General features: G+C 44.3%; 1 protein-coding gene across 1 annotated transcript; it reads right to left on the reverse strand.

Annotated features, from left to right (window-relative positions):
- Positions 1-5967: 5967 nt before the first annotated feature.
- Positions 5968-21242, reverse strand: LOC106607498 (protein CASC3-like). The gene is given in 14 exon segments (XM_045720626.1): positions 5968-8360; positions 9127-9267; positions 9486-9688; positions 11130-11246; positions 12715-12823; positions 12943-13004; positions 13579-14333; positions 14335-14472; positions 14902-15075; positions 16153-16298; positions 16398-16595; positions 17563-17618; positions 17733-17757; positions 21013-21242. Coding segments are annotated over 14 exon segments (2349 nt in total). The 5' UTR covers positions 21199-21242; the 3' UTR covers positions 5968-8321.
- Positions 21243-21578: the final 336 nt, after the last annotated feature.

Below are 21578 nucleotides of genomic sequence, written 5' to 3' on the forward strand. Positions count from 1 at the left end.
TGACCCCTCCCCCCCCAATGAAATACACACACACACACACGCTCCCTCAGGGCTCCAGGGGCTACACACACAAACAAAGCCAGGAGGGAGCCACGCCCCACTGAGAGATAAATGAGGCCGGTCACCTGAGTGTGTCTGAGGATGGAGATCAGCTGGCTCTCTATCAGAGCCTCCAACACTCCACTGGCTCTCCTCTGGGTATCTGGGAGGAGGGAGGCTGTTCTGCCCTCTGGGGCTGTTCCACTCCTAAAAAGATTATCCTTAACTCCTCAAACAGGCAGACTCCCCGCTTCAAGCACCTCTGATATATGGAGCTTTCACTTCTCATTCTCAACACCCACCCCACCCTTTCCTCTGTCCCTTCACATCCACCCACACATGCACTCCAGACGTCTATCTGATGCTGCATATTTAGTTGAGTCCTGCTAAATGTTCTGTCTCGGTCGCAAGAACAGACAGAATGTGTCATCGTTATGGCTCTGCTGTTTTGAATTGCATCTCCTGATTTCAGCCCGGCTAAGATGAGTCAGTTCAGACAGTTCCAAATCAGAGTCCTTCAACAGTGAATAAACTCACACATACTGCTCAAGTAGCCTAACAAGAGGTATTACTCATCTCTCATTATTACTCATCTTTCAGCAGGTAACCTAGTGGTTAGCGCGTTGAGCCAGTAACCAAAAGGTTGCTAGATCAAATCCCCGAGCTGACAAGGTAAAAATCTGTTGTTCTGCCCCTGAACAAGGCAGTTAACCCGCTGTTCCTAGGCCGTCATTGAAAATAAGAATTTGTTCTTAACTGACTTGCCTAGTTAAATAAAGGTTAAATAAATACAAATATTCTCATCCAGAATCTTAAAGGGTTCTTCAGCTGTCCCTATAGTGGAACCTTTTTGGTTCCAGTTAGATCGCTTTTGAGTTCCATATAGTACCCTTTACACAGAGGGTTCTACATGGAACCCAAAAGAGTTCTACCTGGAACCAAAAATGGTAGTGTAGGATCTTAATTTGAGCCAGTTTTCTACAGCAGGAAAATAATCTTGCAACAGGAAATGTTAATTATTATGTGAATTATAATTCATGGCAAATTTTTGTAAGTGTTGATACATTTTTCATCAGGGCAAATCAAGTCTGACATTTTAAAGTGGAAATTACAAACTTTTGAAGCCTTTTTAAACCTCGAATACAGTTCAAGTTTGCATTTCCTGCTTTGCAGGAAAATTCTCAGCAACAAAAGAGGGATCAAATTAATATCCTACATCTGTATACTCACAAGCCATAGGGTTACTGCTATTGGCAGTCGGCGAGTCATCTTGAGGCCTGTTCAGTGTCACAACACTGAACTTCAGATCATTCTTACATTGACTGAAACGGGACTTAGATGTTCAAGAAGGGTCATCAAATGGTCTACCTACCTAAACACAGCCGTAAGGCATCATGAAAGATGTAAAAACTTAGTTGACTTGTTTTTTTAATATTTCTGTGTTGGGAAAGGGGTAAACAAAGAAGATGGAGAGGAGAGGAGCACCCTCACACTTTGCACTCCCTTGCGCACTCATTCATGGCAGCCTAAGTGTCAAACAGAAAAACCCTGTCACTAGAGCCAGGGTGACACCAGTGTGTGACCCGCCCCCGCCCAGCGCAGGAGTCCAGACGGGGTGAGAGGAGTCGCAACAGAACAAAACAGGGAGGGAGAGAAAGAAAGACAGACAGACAGAGAGACAGAGAGACAGACCGACAGACAGACAGACAGACAGACAGACAGACAGACAGACAGACAGACAGACAGACAGACAGACAGACAGACAGACAGACAGACAGACAGACAGACAGACAGACAGACTTAGATAGAAGAGACAGTCAGAGTAGCAGACTGAGAGAGACCCAGAGAGAGAGTGCAGCCCCTGTACACTACAGTGTGATAGCCGGAGTCATTTTCATGCGTCTATGTAGGAGTGAGGGAGCAGAGCAGTATCTGGGCCTTATGTGATGTGCTGCCCTGACCGTCACTCATCAGCCGGAGCCTTACAGACAGATCATTTGTCTATGGATGAGCACTACAGAGCAACTGAGGCTGCCATGAATCATGCCTGAGTTTAATGACGTGTCACACACACACACACACAGACATGGATGGGGGGTTATGGGGTTGCGTCGTGGTGGCAGGGTGCTTTGTTTGGCCTGTAACAGTTACAATGGGGCGGGAGGACGGGCCCCACCTCTGCGACGCGCACCGCGATGCTGAACAAAAACAAGGACGGGGGACCCTGCGTTTAAATATACAGACTGTCAAAGATGGGCAATTAAGAATACGTGTGTGCCACTGCATGTTAGTGGAGTTGGCAGGTATTGAGGGGGACATAGAATACTCTCCTGCTCCCCTCAGCACACACACACACGTTTCATGCATAGTATGCACATCCGTGAAACCCCAGCAGGCACATCAAATCAAATCGTATTGGTCACATACACATGGTTAGCAGATGTTATTGCGAGTGTAGCGAAATGCTTGTGCTTCTAGTTCCGACAGTGCAGCAATATCTAACAAGTAATCTAACAATTCCACAAAAACTACCTAATACACACAAATCTAAGTAATGGAATGGAATAAGAATATATACATATAATGCCACGCTACATCCGAAAGCCAGTCTGGTGGTGGTGGTGCATATGGAGGCCAAAGGGGCCCGACAACAATACAACCGAAACAGAGCCATTCACTTCAACTCTGCCCACACAAGTCGAGAGGGCCGGACACAAAAGAGGGAGAGAGGCGAAGGGGAGAGTGGGGAATCCATATGTAACACATTCATCAGGGACAGGAGAGGAAGGAAGGGGGCTGGGGTGGATACTGAGGCAATAAGGGAAAGTATGGGGGGAGGGGGAAGCGGTTTTGTGGGGTAGGGGGAAGAGAGTGGTGAGGGGTAAGCGGTTTTGTGGGGTAGGGGGAAGAGAGTGGTGAGGGGTAAGCGGTTTTGTGGGGTAGGGGGAAGAGAGTGGTGAGGGGTAAGCGGTTTTGTGGGGTAGGGGGAAGAGAGTGGTGAGGGGTAAGAGGTTTGAGGGGAATGGGGAAGAGAGGGGGGTAAAGAAGGGGTTTCAGGAAGAAAACAAGATTGACAGTTAGGGAGAGAATAGGATTACAGCATGATACCATAGTAACAACCAGCAGAAGAAGAAGGTCTGCATTAAAGAGTGGGAGAACATTTTTTGAAAATGGGTTTGTGAGAAAATGTTGGCCAGCTTCGTTGATTGTGTGGGAGGTGTCGTGAAGCAATTTCGTAAAGCTAATTAAAATGCACAAAACATCAATGGCAAGCATAGTTCATTTTTTTTCAAATGAGCCTGTTTACATAAGAAACATGGCTGTGATCCCTCCCGGGCCAGAACACAAGCAACAGTTTAGAACTGTCAATCCAAAAACCTCACATGGCAGCTGCCTCCATGAACAACATGCGATGAAATGAGTCGCTCGTCAACTGCATTAAAAAGCATGAGACAGAGCATGCTATTGGACAGCATAGGTGTGGAAGAGAGACAGCATTGTAATGTAAATGCTGAGCGACTTCATTCCAAATGTACTGAATATATTAGGCCACTTATAACATGGTTATTAAAGCAGGGGATGAGTAGTACAAACTGTAGGCTTACATCCTTAATGAATGAATACCTGAAACAGAGTCCAGTATCTGCGATACAAGGTTTCTGTGTGACTCATAATATGGCTGGGTGTTAGAGAAAGAATCACTTTGATTCTACCGTTACTGTCTGCTGAATTCTCTCTTTCTGACTGTAGGCACATAAATATTCACAAGGAGGATGATTGGTGGTCCGTGTTGGGGAAGCTGCTCTGAAAATATAGTTTACCAAGCTACTAATTACTTCACACTGAAAGAAGTTAAGCTACACTAAAACTTCCCTTAAGAAAAATATAGTTTTAGTATTTAGTGTTTATCAGGAGCCCCATTAGCTGCTGCCAACTAAAGTTATTCTTTGAAAAAGTAGTTCACTACATCCAAACTACTTTGTGATAAAAAATATATCTAAATCTGAAATGTCATAGACTAAAAATTGGAATAACTAATCACTCTGGAGTCAGGTGTTAACAGAATGTGCCTATTAAAAACAAAAACTTTTTCAAGTAAAAATTTGTCAGGTCTGAAAATGAAAGGAAATTCTTGCCTATTTCACATATATTTTCTTTTCTTCTTGCAAAAAAGTAGTGGGAAGTTCCAGTAGTTAGCTACACCTCTACACGGCAAAATAGTAATTAACTACTGAAAACACTACCTAGATTTGAATTGATTTGAACCACAAAGCTACTGCAAAATGTAGTTAAATTACTAGTTGAACTACATGTAGTTCACTACTCCCCATCACTGTTGATGGTGAAAATGCTGTATGGAAAGTGATGAGAGTCTGGAACAATGAGGTATATCTGGAGGAAAACACATGCTTGTCCTCCAACACCTGAATTCTGGTGGAATGTAGCCCAAATAGACCTATTAGTTATGGTAGGCTACCAATAAAAATGTTTTTGGTCATAATGTCTCCACAATCCTAACCTTCAAAGAAAGAATGGTTGAATTTTAACAGTGGCTTAACTCAAACTTTCAGCTAAAATATATATATTATACCATGGACCAAGATCAAAGTAAACCTCCACAGCGGTCTAGGGAGTTTGAATTAGTTCAGCTTTTAGCCCCCTGGCTGTGCAATATTCAGAGTTTTGACCTCATTCATACACAATTATTGATGTAGAAGCTTGAGTACCCCTAGGCTTCCCTCAGCTCCTCCCACCCAAACTCCTCTTACACCAGACCAGTAGGCTGCCTAACTCTCAGCTTTACTTGAAATCTTTCATATGGTCTGGTTCCTCTCAATGTTTCTTCCACGAGTGTTTCATTTCAATGCCAAATGTCACCTTCAGTATGCTCTGTGAGAGTTTACACCTGGCTTTTGTAATAAATGGTAGTCTGTGACAAATGACTGTGGAAAGCGCTACAAATACATTTAAATGGATACATTATTCTCATCAACGCTTGTATGAAGAGAGTAGATAATGCCGCTGTGGATATTTTCAAAGTGTACTCTGTATACCTACATTCGCCAGAAGATGTCATGACAGAAACATTGTAATTTGCTACGACATGGCAGAAAGTGAGATTCCATCCTATTGGTAAGGTCAGCACCAGATTGGTATAGAGACAGAGGGGCCGTGGCAAAGAGATGGCAGGCAAGTGCATTTCCTTTGTAGCTTATCCTGTACAATGTAGCTAACCAAACAAGGGCTATAGTTAACTTGACAAACACAGCATGCCTTGTCCTCTTATTCAGATGTGAATCAATTGTGTTCACCTCGTTTTTGAAACACAAACCATATTTTCCACTCGAAGAATCAAAATTGACCCCTGTTAATGTCTCTTGCCATCAAGCTGTCACTCATCTCTGTAGCTCCACAGCAAGAGGTCTTTCAGTCTCAGTCCAGGCCCCAGTCATTATAAATGGGCCATTTTACCATCCATCAATGGCCCCATTATAATTCAAACAGTGAAATGCAACGAATTCAATTTTCATGTGATGGCTGGAGTCAAGTCATGTTAATTTGAGGGTCAACTGAAAAGGGCAAATTGAATCATTGAGTATTCTGACTTGTAGAATTGTGGCCATCAATTCGTAGATAGGTAGTCCCGTGTGGCTGTTGGTAGAGCACGGTGTTTGCAACGCCAAGGTTGTGGGTTTGATTCCCACGGGGGACCAGTATGAAAATGTACACACTCGATACTGTAAGTACCTCTGGATGAGAGTGTCTGATAAATGTAAATACATACGGTAGTTTTGTGAATGATTAAAATGTTTAATAGGCCTATATGAGAGACGTTGTACCATGCAGTCAGTCTGAAGGCTTGGCACAATGTCGCCATCCAGTGGTAGCCGTTGAATTAACTTCAAATCAACCACACGACAATCATCGTTTTCCTATACTTTGTTTAATATTCCTCTGTCTAAACAAAATTTGCTCCACAAAGAAACATTTGTATATATTCAAATATCTATGAAACAAGCCCTCAGTGTTGGCAGGTCTAGTCAATTTTTGAATTTAACCTCTCTTTAAAATTAAACATTTCAAACCAATTTATTCTTAAGGCAGAGAAAATAAAACATTTAAAGTAACATTCTTCCCAGCCATTTCTAAACAAATAACTTTTAATACAACTCAATTCAGTTTATACTGATGCAGTAGTTTAAGAAAAGAAAAAGCCAATTTAAAGATGCACCAATAACTTGCCCTTTTCCAGGCAGACTTACTATAACAGCTTGCAGCCACCAGCACCAACTGAATTATTTTCACAATCATATCTATGTATGTATGTATGTATGTATGTATAACATGCATGTATTGTAGGTTTGTTATGCTGCTTTTAGACTTCTCTTCTTCAAAGTCTTTTGACCAATCAGATCTGAAAAATATCTGATGCGATTGGTCAAAAGACCAATTAGTGGAAAGCGCTCAGAATTGGGCTGCCTGTGTTAACGCAGCTGTTAAAGGAATTTTCTTTAGGAAAAAAAAAACAAAAACATTGGAGCAGCAGTATGTTCTGCAAACAGACAAATCAGATCCAGTTTAGTGGCAGAGTGGCCACACCAGTCACTCCACTTTTACAAAAGGATTCTGAGGAAATAAAAAGGAAAAAGCAAACTTCCAAACAACCATTTAAATTTCAAAGCCTGAGAGCCTTTAAAAAAAAATGTTATCCATCCATAACCATGTATACAGAAAACAGACTGGACGTCCCTGCAGACTTTCGTTCATTGTGACAGTATTCATTTGATAACAAGGTGGCTGTATTTATAGGAATTTAAACCACAGGCTTTAATATACATTTATCTATATACACTTACATTAGAAAGCTATCACCAAGCAGTAGCACTGTCAAGTACATCAGTTTCAGGCAAGGTTAAATGGTTCTCTGGTAATACAGTAATACGTTTAAACCCAAAAAAACAACAAAAAAAACAGTACAATGTGGAAGGTATCAAGAGAAATGGAAAAGAACAAGTTGTTGGAATTCTAGGGTACTAGCTATAGGTTAGCACCATCTGTGTATAGGATTTATTCTTTATCTAAAAAGTGCATTAACAAGACTTGAAACCATAAAATAAAAAAACTAAGACCTACGATGCCAGTGTGAGATGAAATGACACTCCTCCACGTATTTATTTGGACAGTGAAGCAAAATTGTATTTGTCTCTACTCCGGCATTTTGATGAGATTAAAATATTTCATATGATGACTAAAGAATGTCACCTTTCATTTGAAGGAATTTTCATACAAATCTGTTGTAACATTTAAAAATTAAAGCACATTATGCATCTAGTCCCCCCATTTGAAGGTGTCAAGTGTTTGGACAAATTCACTTTGTGTATTTAAGTATTCAAGTGTAGTACTTGGTAATAATAAAATAATAATTCAAGATTCATTAATGATTATCTGTAATCATGGTAGCATCCAAATTAAGTGTTCAGAAACTTCGGACTACTTTAATACAAGAGAATTTGCCCAACTCTTTATGACATCTTCAAAATGTTTGGACAAGATACATAGTGCTTTCATTTCTAAAGGAAAAAAAAATAATTAGTAAAAGAACCTTAAATTAAACAAAAGGCGACATTCTGTACTGCCGCCTCGTATGAAACATTGATCTCAAATCCAAAATGCTGGAGTAGAGAGATTTAAAGTTTTGCTTCGCTGTCCAAATAAATACGTAGGGGAGTGTAAATGTTAGCTAAAAAAATGGAGTAGGATTCCGGAAAAACTGGAGTAGAATCTGTCTGGTGGGTGGGACGAACACAGCTCTAGCTAGCCCACATAAAATGACTACCTATCCCAGTTATAACTCGCCATAATACATTTTACCCAGTCCTAAACATTTGCTCGAACTCACAACACATTTTTTGCATGAATATACCTACAGTTTAACGACAGATTGTTAGAAGGAACACATTTCTACGAATGTCATCATTGGTGTCAAGTAATGTTTAAAGAGGAGTTGTTACCAAGGGCTTTCTTTAACGGTTTTATATGGTTACGTTTTATAGGGTTTTTAAGACAGCACTCCACTCAGAGGCAAAACACTGGTAGGTGAACCAAAACAGCAAAAACCCTTCAGCATTGTGGGCGACCGACCAATGGTGCACCTGAACACAAAGCAGATAAAAACTCTATTCATCATCATCGCTCCACACGTGGTGCTGGTTCTCTATCGCAGACCCAGTCTCCCTGTCCCTCGCCCTCTTCCGACTGGCGTAGTCGTTCGGAACGTCGTGCTAGGATCTGACCTCCTGACTGGGCTTCCCACTCCGGTCCTGGAGAGACGGGAAAATAGCAAAAACGGGACAGGTCAGCACAACTGTTCTGTCGCGCAAGCTTTGGATTAGGCAGGAAGAGGGAGGCGAGAGAGAGACATGTACACATGGTTCAGCAATACAATTGAGCTCATTGGAAAAGTCTTGAGATTTTCACAGAGCTAGGTGTTGGGCATTCGTTTGTTTGCAGGTTACCTCTGCACCAAAGCACATCTCTGTAGAGTGTGTGTCCACTCACATTTCAAAAAGAGACATCAGTTTGAAGGCAGTGTTATTGCCTGGGGCTTTTAGGAGGAGCTCTAGGGGATAAGAGGAGCTCATCTGTCAGAACGAACTGGAGAGCAGAGATCTGAACACACATTCAGCTGCTTTACTCCGACTCAGAGCCACTGGTCTTACTTCACACGTGTCCAAGGCAAAAACACCATTTGATTTAGACATGTAGCCTACGTTTGAACTGGAGCTAAAATAAATAAAAGAGGAACACAGGCACCTTTATGGCTATGGTATGGTTTGACCTACAGCTACACTCTGATAGACCTATTCTGTACGCCTCACCCACCCAACTCTACAAAACAGACTTTCAACATTACCAACATTTTAAATAAACATAACCTTCCCTTTTGTCCTACTCACACCGGCTCATCCAGTTAGAACTGAGGCCGGTCTAAGTCTTGGTGTTTGGTTGGGCGAGTGGGTGAGAGAGTGAAGACTTGCCGGTTGTTGGGTCGCTGGGGTTTGGGGCTCACTCCGGGCCGTACCCTACCTCTGGTGGGGGAGGTTTGACGGTGACGGGCTGGGAGGAGCGCCGGGGAGGCGAGGGTTTGGGCTGGGCTTGCTGCTGCATCGGGTCGTAGTACGTCACCCCACCGTACACCTGCGACTGGCCGTACACCTGCGACTGGGCCTGAGGGGAGGTTACACGGTTTATGCAGGAGTGTAAATACCAGTATGTTTGTAGTATGTGCTACACATTCCTAAATGTTAAAGGTGGAGTCAAATACCCCTTATAAATCTGCACAGAATTTGCAGAGCTGACAGAACACTGCAACAGTAATGTTGCACTGGGTAGAATATATAGCAACATTTAACATGCAGATATGGTAGCGAGGGCAGAGGTCTCACCGGAGGGTTGTACATGGGGGGCAGGGTGGCTCCTGCCGGGTAGGGGTAGTTGGTGTTCCCAAAAGTCATGACACCTGGCGGAGGGTAGAAGGGCGGGGCCAACAGCTGCTGTGGAGGGGGCTGTCCAGGGGACATGGAGACAGGGGGAGCAGCGTAGATAGCCGGGTTGGGCATGGGGCCGCTCGACTGGTGGGGGTGTAGACCTGAGGGGAGACAGGAGGGGTTCATGGGTGTGACCAGACAGACCCATACAGTAGCCAACACCATACCAGCATTTCTGGTCAGGAGTAGAAGTGTGGCCGTTAAAATGAAATTTGGATTGTAATTTTGTAGAAAAAAAAACTTAACCGAAAAACATTATTCCCCCCCACAATTAAAAACAGTGCAGTTAGTTATCACACAACTACCAGTAAAAAAGATCCCCGGGCCTACATAAAAGGGAAAGAAATAAACATACCTAACGCAACAATGCTGTAACGTTAAGAGATATGAATATTTCTAAATTATTTGCCACGAATATAAAGCGCGCCGCACGTCATCATTGCTAACAGTTGGGAAAATGTCAGTGAGACAGGGAAGCGACAGCAGCGAAGTCCTGTATGGCAATACTTCAGAGGTTAAATTAGGTAGTTAAATGCAAACTTTGTACAGGTACAATGCTCAACCATCTGAAAGGGAGGCACCGTGAGACCCGAAACATTGCTGGCAGCAGCACAGGACCCCAACAAAAGACACAGGATCTTCACAAGAAAAGAAGTGCGATAAGGGATGGAGAAAATAACAGCGCTGATTACAGAAACGATTGCAGTTAATATGCAGCCCTTGTCAATGGTAGAGGATGTCGGCTTCAATACCCTGATGCTATATCTAGAACCAGACTACAAGAAAAACCGTGAAGGCCCGGAAGGAGAAATTGTACAATGATTGCTCTGCAAGTACAAAGCGTGAGCTCTCAAAAACACCACACGTGGCATTAATGACAGATTGTTGGAAGTCTGAGCACGCGGTCATACATCATTGCCACGAGCCATCACATTGATGAGAAGCGGGACATTAAATCCCATGTGCTGACCACCGAGCATGGAGAAGACGCACACAGGAGAGAGCCTACCATCATTGCTGAGTGGGTGGGGGACAGCAGTAAGGTGAGCGCCGTCTGGCAGCCATGACTGGGGTCGATTGAGCGCCATTTCCCCCTAGCGGTCATATGAATAACCATGTCTGCATTGTGAATTCACATGTCATTTTATGATTTTTTTCTTATCGTAAAAAAATATATATGGTTAAAGACAATTTGTACATTTTTCACATCCCTAGTCTGGAGGCACTTGAGTCAACTTTTTATGACGTGAAACACTTGTTGAAAAGCACTAAAGTTATTTTTCTTCATGAATCCAGTAAGAATAACAATTCATTTGAGAGTTAGGAGAATTTAAGCAATACTATTACCGAGTTGATTGAACATGTCTTCACTCGCATGGTGATTATGCAGAGGTAAGTGATGTTCAAGAAAGCTTGTCATTGACTTTGTTTTGCCAGAGAAGACTCCAGGCCGAGTTCATAGCTATCCTCTTAGTTGAGGGTAACTGCTACCCACACCACGGTTTCCCTGGGTCCCCTGGCAGCAAGGTGACAGACACTAACCTGGGTGTCCTGGATGGCCTGGGTGGGGGAGGTGCATCTCAGGCTGGACCAGCATGCCCTGGGGTGGGAGGGGGGCGGGGCTGTCGCCGTGGGCATAGATTGGTCCTTGGTAAGACACTGCAGGAAGAGACAATATAGCATTTTACACTCACCTTTGCACTCTACAGTCAGATATATTATTCTACAACTCCACGACCAAACCAAAAGTATGGACACCTGCTTGTCAAACATTCGTAAATCATAGGCATTAATATGGAGTTGGTCCCCCTTTGCTGCTATGACAGCCTTCACTCTCCTGGGAAGGCTTACCACTGGATGTTGGAACATTGCCGCATGGACTTGCTTCCATTCAGCCACAAGAGCATTAGTGAAGTCGGGCACTGACGTTGGGTGATTAGGCCTGGCTCGCAGTCGGTGTTCCAATTCATCCCAAAGGTGTTCGATGGGATTGAGGTCAAGGCTCTGTGCAGGCAAGTCAAGGTCTTCCACACCGATCTCGAAAAAACATTTCTGTATGGACCTCGCTTTGTGCACGGGGGCACTGTCATGCTGAAACAGGAAAGGGCCTTCCCCAAACTGTTGCCGCAAAGTTGGAAGCACAGAATAGCCTAGAATGTCATTGTATGCTGTAGCATTAAGTTATCCCTTCACTGGAACTAAGGGGCCTAGCATAAATCATGAAAAACAGCCCCAGACCATTATTCATCCTCCACCAAACTTTACAGTTGGCACCATGCATTGGGGCAGGTAACTTTCTTCTGGCATCCGCCAAACCGAGATTTGCCTGTTGGACATTACTCCAGACAATGCGTTTCCACTGGTCCAATGGCGGTGAGCTTTACGCTACTCCAGGCGACGCTTTGCATTGCACGTGGTGATCTTAGATCTTTCATGAAGCTCCCGACAAACAGTCCTTGTGCTGACGTTGCTTCCAGAGGCAGTTTGGAACTCGGTAGTGAGTGATGCAACCAAGGACTGACAATTTTTACCCGCTTCAGCACTCGGCGGTCCCATTCTTGTGTGGCCTACGGCGTCACGCCTGAGCCGTTGTTGCTCCTAGACGTTTCCGCATCACAACAGCAGCACTTACAGTTGACCGGGGAAGCTCTAGCAGGGCAGAAATTTGACAAACTGACTTGTTGGAAAGGTGGCATCGTATGATGGTGCCACGTTGAAAGTACCTGAGCTCTTCAGTAAGGCCATTCTACTGACAATGTTTGTCTATGGAGATTGCATGGCTGTGTGCTCGACGTAATACACCGGTCAGCAACGGGAGTGGCTGTACAAGCCAAATCCACTAATTTGAAGAGGTGTCCACATACTTTTGTATATATAGTGTATCTGACGTGGCAATCATGTAGTCATGTGTTAAACTATAACAAAATAAGCTATGTGTTTATGACAGCTCCACAGACATCCGTGTACCCTACATTCTAACTAACCTCTCAAAACAGTTTAAACATTTTAAGACAGCTTTTTAAATGCAGCTAAAACATGTTGTAGTTTACTACTGATTCTTTGGCCTATGGACAAAGACACCGGCTAGTGTGTGTTTCTGGTGGTAGTGTGTGTGGCACGGACTCACTGGGCTCGTAGTAGTGGCCCTCCATGACTCCTATGTGCATAGGAGGAGCGGGCTCCGGGCTTGGCCTCTGGCGCTGGGACGAGTACCGCTTTGCCCGGTTACCAGCTCCCTGAGATGGAGAGAAAGGGGATGAGAGCTAACCGAACCACTCAAAATGTCAGGTAAAAAAAACATAAAAACGACAGAAAGTCATCTTTGTACATAATCAACACAAGCAGGCCTACTCACCAGCTCTTCTATGTTACTGTATTGTGGAGGTGCTCCACCCATGTGCATAGAGTTAGGGATGCCTGCAACGAGACGAAGGGTTGACGACATGCAAGCAAAACAAATCCAACTAACTGATCAACTGCTGCTGTTTAGTTAGTCACAGTGAGGAACACGTTACATCTCATAAGCTTCATGTCAAAACAGCTACCAACGTGTAGTTCTAACTAAGGTTTCTGTCCTGACAAAATGTGTACTTGAGGCACTTTAAAACCTTGGGTGCCAAAAGTACATTTTATTTCCAGTGTATTGCATGATAAAAACCTCACAGGCTCCAGAGTACGTGCAAGGCTTAAGAGAGAGAGACTTCAATTCCCACACTACTGTCTGCCCACATTGCTCCACACTGACTGCAATGGCCTCATTATGTCAACCAGCCACACTGAACAGTCAGCGACTGACCGACCAACCAACCCGGTGCTGCACCAGGGAGCTTCTGCTGAGCTTCACCTGGGCTGCTGGTGCAGTGGTGACTGAGCTGCTTGTAACAGTGCTGCTGGAGCTGACAGGGTGTGTGTCACTACATAATACTCAAAATAAGGGAAAAAATGAGGAGTAGAGCGAGCGAGAAAGGAGAGAACAAGAGAGAAGGCTCACCCCTCATCTCAGCGCGGAGATACGAAGATGGGTTCTGGGGCCAGTTCTGTCCGGCCAGGCTGAGTCTGGCCAGGTCCTGGTCCAACCCTGTGAGTACCGTCCCCTGGCTGCTGTCCCCAGCATCCCCCTGACTCTGACCGGGGCCCTGCCACGGCTCACTCTTCAGGGCCGAGGAAGACACGGTGGAGGCAGGCTCCTCAAGAGAGGCCTGCTTGCCCAGCTCAGTGGCCCGGGTGCGAGTTCTCCTGGCTAGGGAATACGACTTCTTCTCCACGGGGCGCTCTGGAGCCGGGGAGGCATCGCGGGTCACCGGGTTGTCCGCCGGAGGAGCAGATCCCCCTCGCTGCTGCTCCTGTCGTCGTGGCGGTGGCGCAGAGTCCCTTTCTCGATCTCCCTTGCCACTGTAGTGGCGACTGTAGTACACGGACTGTGACGTTGTCACAGTAGTTGTGTTGCGCTCGTCATCCTCCTCGCTATGGACCTCTTCCACCACTACCGAAGGGCTGCGCTCCGTATGGGCCCCTCTGTTCCCCCGGCCCCTGGGGCCTCGTTCCCCGTCCATGGGCGGTAAACTCCGGGTCTGGAGGGGCTCGGCGGGGTGGGCCTTGGGGCCTGGCCGTTGGGACTCCTGGTTTCTGTCATTCCTGTGCTGAGCCTGGGGAGGGCGGTTGCCCTGGAAGCCCCGGGGTGGGGGGTGGGAGGAGGGCCTGGGGGGGGTTGTTGTTGCGCTGGGTGTTGGGGGCTGCTGAGGGGGGAGGACCAGACTGCTGCAGGGCCACGGCTGGGGGGGCGCTACGGCTGTTGGGGTTCCCTCCTTGCTGCCAGGAGGTATGGACGGGCCTCTCCCAGTCTCCGTCCTGCCAGCGCTTGTCCCGGACTGGAGAGGTGCTGTGTCTGCAGGGGGGGAGAGGCGGCGGCTAGTGTGAGGACAAGCTGCAAGTAGACCAGCAATGGGCAAACTATGGTACGTGGGCCAGATTATGTTATGATTATTAATATTTTTTATTAACATCTAAAACGAGAGTATGTAGAAATTATAAACGGGGACCTATATATTTTCAAAGAATTTTCCCTTTTCTGTCCTGCAAATAGCTCTTCACTAACATTTTTTTTTTTTAACCTCAACGTGACCATCAAGCCAAAATTATTGCCACCCCTGTAGTTGACCACTGCGTTTTTTTGTGAGATGACATTGTAAGGGGATGACATTGTGCCTGTTAATATAAACTGGCAAGATAGACAGTACTGGTGGTTAGTGTTACAGGCTTTCAGGGGCATGGGGATTTGAACACTGGGTTAATAGAGTTGAGGGGTTAGTAGTACCTGGGCTTGCGCTGTCTATAGGACCGCTCATTGGAGACACCTCCGTTGCGGATGTCATAGCCATAGATTGCAACCAGCTCCTCACGTGACTTGGGCGCCTGCTCCTCCTCCCTGAACCTATCGTGTTCCCAGCAACCCTCATCCTTCCACAGCTTCCTGTTACGACCCTTAGGCCTGGAGGACAGGAAAAAAGCCACACATATCAATAAACAGGTTTACCAATGAAACAACATCCGTCTATTACTCAGGGATATAAACTGGTATGGGCCCAAAAAAGGTGACACTTTTGTTGTTGCACTGAAACATGCTAAAAATCCCTGCTAGGGGGAAATGCAGGTTTTAACTAATTAAAAAACAAAGAATATGATCAACATGATCAGTCTGTGTATACAATTTTTAAAAAAGTGGTTCATGTGAACCTGGCTCACAGCTAACAAAATGTCAAGAAATCAATCCAATGTTATTGGTTACCTAGACTTCACAGCAAATGACACTCAAGTCTTGAGAAACAAACACTAATATTGCAGTTAGCCATGACAGCCTTTATAATAGAATGCTTGTGACCACACATACATCTAAATATTTCACTTGGGGGGAAAAAAATTACTTAAAGTAGAACGCATGACAAACAGGCATTCTGTTTGCCCAATTATAGTGGCCACTATAGACGACGTCAATCAGGTGCACAAGGCTACGTGTGCAAAAATTAATGTCACTTAAATGAAATTGCGCCGGTTACAGCTCATGAAGTATGCTTCATCCCCTTCTCACCCCCGTCTCAGTGGTCAGGCTTCTCACCTACCTCTTCGTTATCATTCAGGGGACGTGCTGCTGTAACTGGCAAGCTGCCTTTCCACTCTCTGCGGTCTTTCCAGAGCGCGCGCTGATGCTGTAACTAGCAAATTGATACTCTTCTCTCTTCAGTTGCGTGCTGCATTCTGTTTTGTGAACGATAGACTGAGCCTTGGATACAGCCAGTATAGCCCCAAACGCCCATGACTCGTTCGCTTACAGCCAGTAGTGATCCAAAGCCTCCGCCCCTATCCCCGAACTTTTCTCATCGGATCTATACGAATCACGTAGGTCACCCATTGTGGATTCAAAACGACGAAATTCACCAAAAGGTGACTAGTTTGCATCCCTGATTATTAGGAGTTATTCCTCCTTTCTGTGTGGTTGTTGGTCACGATTGGCTAGTTCCAGTTGAACAAAAAACATTTAATGGATAAAAGGGTAAACGTTCCCCCTTACCGTTCCTCCTCCTGCGCATTTCCCCTGACGTCATGTTCAAAGAACATTCCCTTACGGGGGATATAGGCTGGGTTATTACGATCCAGGTCATCATCCAGCTTCTGGCCTGGTTTAGCACCTTTATTCTCAGAGTCTTCTGTGCTTTCCTAGTCACACAGAGTAGAATTACTCAAAATGATTGACCAAGAGGCCTATATTTGTATGTGATTCCTCAACTCCATTTTCTTTTCAATTACCCATCTTACCTGTCCATCCCCGCTTTGACGCTCCCCTGCCAGGTTGCCTTTGTCTTCACACTTCACTTCCTTCCTCATACCTTTCTCACCCTCCTCATCCTTTCCCCCTCCTTCCTGCAGCTCCCCCTCAGCAGCAGGGGTGTCGGAAGCAGGAGTGGGTTTGGGCCCAGCAGCCGGTGGAGGGACCTCTTCCTCCTCCTCACCTCCCTGAGAGAGAAAATACAAGACTTGAGTTAGTTTGCTCCATGTGTATCATTATCAAGATACTGTCAGAGAGCACAATGCAAATATCCTTAGAGTCCTACTTATTGCAGTCGAAACCGTCCATGCATAGTGGACAAATTAAACTTCACATCAGAACCACAGTTAAGACCTCATTAAGAGGATTCCAGTACCATCATGGACATTGCAGTGCACGAGTACATCAATTGCAAATGTTTTTATTTTATTTGTCTGTATCCTGCAAATAGGGGCTGCTACAATGCAGAAGGTCTGTGTTCCCAAATACCGGTACCTTTATCAACGGTTGAAACCTGCTCATCTCTTCAGTCCCTCCAGGATTTCGCTGCGGCAATTCCGACATTTTGCATGGCAATATGCAATGATTTTGTCCAATTTCTTACAAAAATGTGCTGACGTGGGAAAAAGCTTGTGATGTGTGCTTAATTGAACAATATTATGCAGTAAATGTGCAGTGGGTTTGAAATTGTGAGCCCTCTTTTTGTGTGGTGATCGGTCAGTTGTATTCGATAATTTGACTGTTTTATGAGGTAATAGTGCAGGATTGGTCAAATTTGCAAGCCCTCACATAATATACCGGGACTTATTGATTTAGCAACAACAACAAAAATTGGGTCGCAGAATAGAAAAATCCTGGAGGGACTCTCGCTTCATGGTGATACACAAAACAATTTTCACAAATACTTTGGAAGTTAGATACATCTTTCCAATCTATCCAATCTAAGATCTAAAGATCTTTCCAATCTATTTGTTGGGCTATTCTGTTGGGAGAATGAGGAACCTTGTGGTAGGCTCATGAAGCCTGCATTACTGAAATTCAAACAACCTGGTTAGTCATATACTATGTTGCCCAAGTGGCCATGCAAATAAAAAAAACAAAATGACATAAAAATTTTACCCTAAAGCATAACTCTGTTCAGCAGTGGCAACTTACCTCTGAATGGGAGCCATTCTCCTCAGGATCTGCGCTTTCATAGTCAGAAAGGACAGCTGCAAAAACAAACATCAACTGTTTAACTGCGGTGTGATCAAAGTGGGAAATGCCTCAGTTGTGTGCATCATTCTAGATAGGCCATTGGATTGCGTCAACCAACATTTACTCACCTTCTCCTACACCATCTTCACTTTCCTGTTAAGAAAGGATAACACTAGTCAAACAATGTGAATGAACTGACAACGAATAGCAACAGTATGTAGCCTACACACCACTGTCAGGCAAACATGATACCAACTCTTAGCAAGGGGGGCATCTGTGTCACTTTGAATGTACAGACCAGGCCATTCAGAGTGAATCAAATGATTTTGAAAAGGAAATTAAGGGAATTAACTGGAATGATCTCATCATATACAGATGTGGAAGCTGACAGGTTTGTCTATCCACAATCCAGACTGACTACAATAAATGGCCTCCTAAACAAAATCTAATCCAAACCTGGCAAAAAGAGCACTATTCCTTGGCTAAATGGAGAAATTTGGAAACTGATGAAAGAACGAGAGCATGACAGACATAGGTTTACCATGTTGAGAAATAAGGTGATGAAAGAAATCACAGGCCAAGGCTTCTTGTACTTTTTGTGGAAGGTAGAGATGCCCAAACACATCTTTGGCTTTAGTTCTTTAGTGAGCTAATCACCTTGTTCACCTCCGATTCAGAAACCTCCCTTATGCTGAAGACAGGTTGAGTGTCCTTCACCAGCGCTGAGCCCAAGAAACCAGCGGAGGGGTTCTGTGTCAGTACCTTGACACTCAACAAAGTAGAAGTTGAAGGCTGTTGCTAATTCTAACGCATCCTGTGTTAGACTGTCATTCACATAGATGTCTCGTTTTTTTGCAGTGTTATTATGGTCTTTCCCTGTTAACTTTTTTAGATTCTCCCAGATCAATTTAGAATTTCACTTTGCTTCACCAATTACGTTGATAAAAAAAAAGTTTGAGTCGCTCATTGGCCCCATTACTAAGGTCACCAACACATCTATTGGTCATGGGGTGTTTCCAAGGGTCTGGAAGTTGGCCATAATAACGTCCATCTTTAAATCAGGTGACCCTGCTGAAGTGAGTAACAGGCCCATTAGTAAACTACCTGTGGCGTCGAAGGTTGCTGACAAGTGTGTAGCAGAGCAACTGATTGCCAACCACAACAACAGCCCCTTCACATTACACTCCATGCAGTTTGACTTCAGAGCAAAACACGCCACAGAAAGGGCCAACTGCTTTCTTCTGGAAAATGTGAAGTCCAAGATGGACAAAGGGGGTGTTGTTGGGGCTGTATTTCTAGACCTAAGGAAAGATTTTGATACAGTTAACCATGAGGTTCTCATCACAACTGTCCCAAGTTTTAACTTCTCCCCTGATGCCTTGAGATGGATGAGCTCATACTTTTGAATAGGCAGAACCCAGTGTGTCAGAGTGAGCAATGAGCCGTCACCCACTCTCAGCTATGATGTGGGCGTGCCACAAGGATCAGTACTGTTCAGCCTGTCTTCTGTCTGTACTGGGTCTGAAGTTCAAATGTATGCGAATTATAGTGATATAGGTGCACACAAAGAGCAAACAAGCTGCACAAGAACTCACTACTGTAATGGTCCAGGTTACAAAGTGGCTCATGTTTGCATCTCAAAGTAAAAACATAAATAAAACAGTCTGCATGTTCTTCAAAGAGGGCAACTGATGATACTGAGCCAGATGTCTATGTCAGGTGGTATCCGATTTTAAGTACCATGGCATCATACTTGAGTCCAACCTCTCGTAAAGAGCAGGTGAAAAAGTACCTCAAAAAAACAAATTCAACCTAGCTAATTTCCAATTTATACGAAATTGTTTGACTCGGAGGTAGCAAAAACTAAGTCAAATCTATTATACACATCTTAACATAATACTTGATTAGTTGGGCCCAAGCTTGCTGTACAACATTAAAACCCATTCAGTCTTTCTACAAACAGGCTCTCAAAGTGCTTGATAGGAAGCCCAATAGCCATCATCACTGTTACATCCTCAGAAAGCATGAGCTCCTGAGTTGGAAAAATCGTGTGCAACACACCGACGCATGTCTTGTATTCAAGATCTTAAATGGTCTGGCTGCGCTCCACTTAGTACTTTTGTTAAACAGAAAACCCAAACCCATGGCAGCAGATCCACAAGGTCTGCCACGAGGTGACTTTAGTTCCCTTAAGGAAAAGCACATTTAATCAATCTGCTTTCTCTGTGAGAGCTTCCCATGTCTGGAACACACTGCCACCAGAGGCACAACTGCACTACCTATCGCACCTCAACAAAACATGAAAACATGGCTAAAGGCCAATCAGACTTGTGAACATAAACCTTAGTTGTATATTGCCACTTTCCATGTTATAGCTTGTGAGTTGTGGAAACATTGCTGCTTTTATGTATTTTGTTGCTTTTTGTGCTATTGCTTAGTCTGTGTGCTGCTTGTCCTATGTTGCTCTGCAAGTGCTCACTGCTTATTGATTGTCTGTATTGTTGTAATTGTTTTTAATAACCTGCCCTGGGACTGAGGTTAAATTAGCTGGCTGACTAAAACCTGTGCTTTTACTAAAACGTTGATTAATGTACACTGTCCAAGTAAAATAAAATCAAACAACCATTCATTGTGCCAAACATGGATTCCTCACATCACTAGGGATTTCGATAAATAACAACAAGCTTTGGCGTAGTGGTGGCCGTTCAAAACAAGAGGGTGAAGTCAAGATCTTTACTGATTACTGGTCAAGAAAATGACTTTAGATGAGGCGTGATTGGTGGAGGCAAATATCGTAACTAGTTAACGACGTTAATTATTGTCACATTTTCACAGTCAATGGTGAAATAACTCAATATCAAAGCTCCCTTTGGATTTAACATTAGCATAGCTACTACTAGCTAGTACAACAGTTGCCAAGTTACTGACAGCTAACGTACGCCAACGTTAGCTAACTTATAAGCTTAACTACAAACACTGATAGTACAGTAACGTTAATTAGCTAAATTAAACGCTTCCCTATAGATAACCATTAGGTAACGCGTTACCATCGTGGTAAACATTCTAAGCTAAAATTACAAAACAAAGTTAGCTATCTCAAACGAACTGTGTTGACTAACGTTAGTTAAACGGTTTGGCGCTGCAGGCGGTTCCCGGCCGAACATGAGCTAGTTTGTTGATTTATGAGAAACATCAGCTGGACGTGGCAAACTCAAAACATGGGGATATGACTTGGCCTAAGTACTAGACAACTAACCGCCCGACACCGTTCCATTCCCAAAGCCGGCTGACTTGTTGACCCAGCCATGAATTAGTAGTGAGCAAGCTAACGTTAGCCGAGTTAGCTAGTTATCCAACTAATCAAGTCCTATTAATTGATCGGTTTCCCGTCTCGAGAGTAAGACTCACACACTCGGATTCAGCATCGTTTTTCGGCACCACACGAACAGCTGGTGGCTCTACTGGTTCAGGGTCCCGTACTCGGGGCTTTGTCGTTGGCGAAAGCGACTTTCCACTTTCTGATCCCGAACCAGATTCATCGTCCTCCTCGCTGTCCTGGGATGCGCGCCTCCTTCGACGTCGCCGATCCGCCATCTTAGGAATCAGATAAAGGAAACCGGAAGAATGCCAGGAATTGTGGGTGAATGTTTGTTACGCAATTCCGCTCTAGCCTACTCGATCTTTTTTATCAAGGCATTTCAATCTTTCTGCCAAGTTATCTTTTCAATTAGCAAGTCTCGTTAATTGGTTGTTGAAGCGTTTTGAAATGATTAAGTCAGTATGATGACATCTGTGAACAAAATTATAAATCTCCTGAAATCTCCTCTGAGTTGAATGAATATGAATTATTAACCAGAGACAATATATTGATAGTGATAAAGATTCACTTTCACTCATACCTAATTCTTCCCCAATTCCCATTATGTTCCAGTGCTTTCAAGGTCATTTTATATCCTGCACTTTTCAAATCAGGC

Source organism: Salmo salar, chromosome ssa06 (genome assembly GCF_905237065.1).
Source record: "Salmo salar chromosome ssa06, Ssal_v3.1, whole genome shotgun sequence".
NCBI lineage: Eukaryota > Metazoa > Chordata > Actinopteri > Salmoniformes > Salmonidae > Salmo > Salmo salar.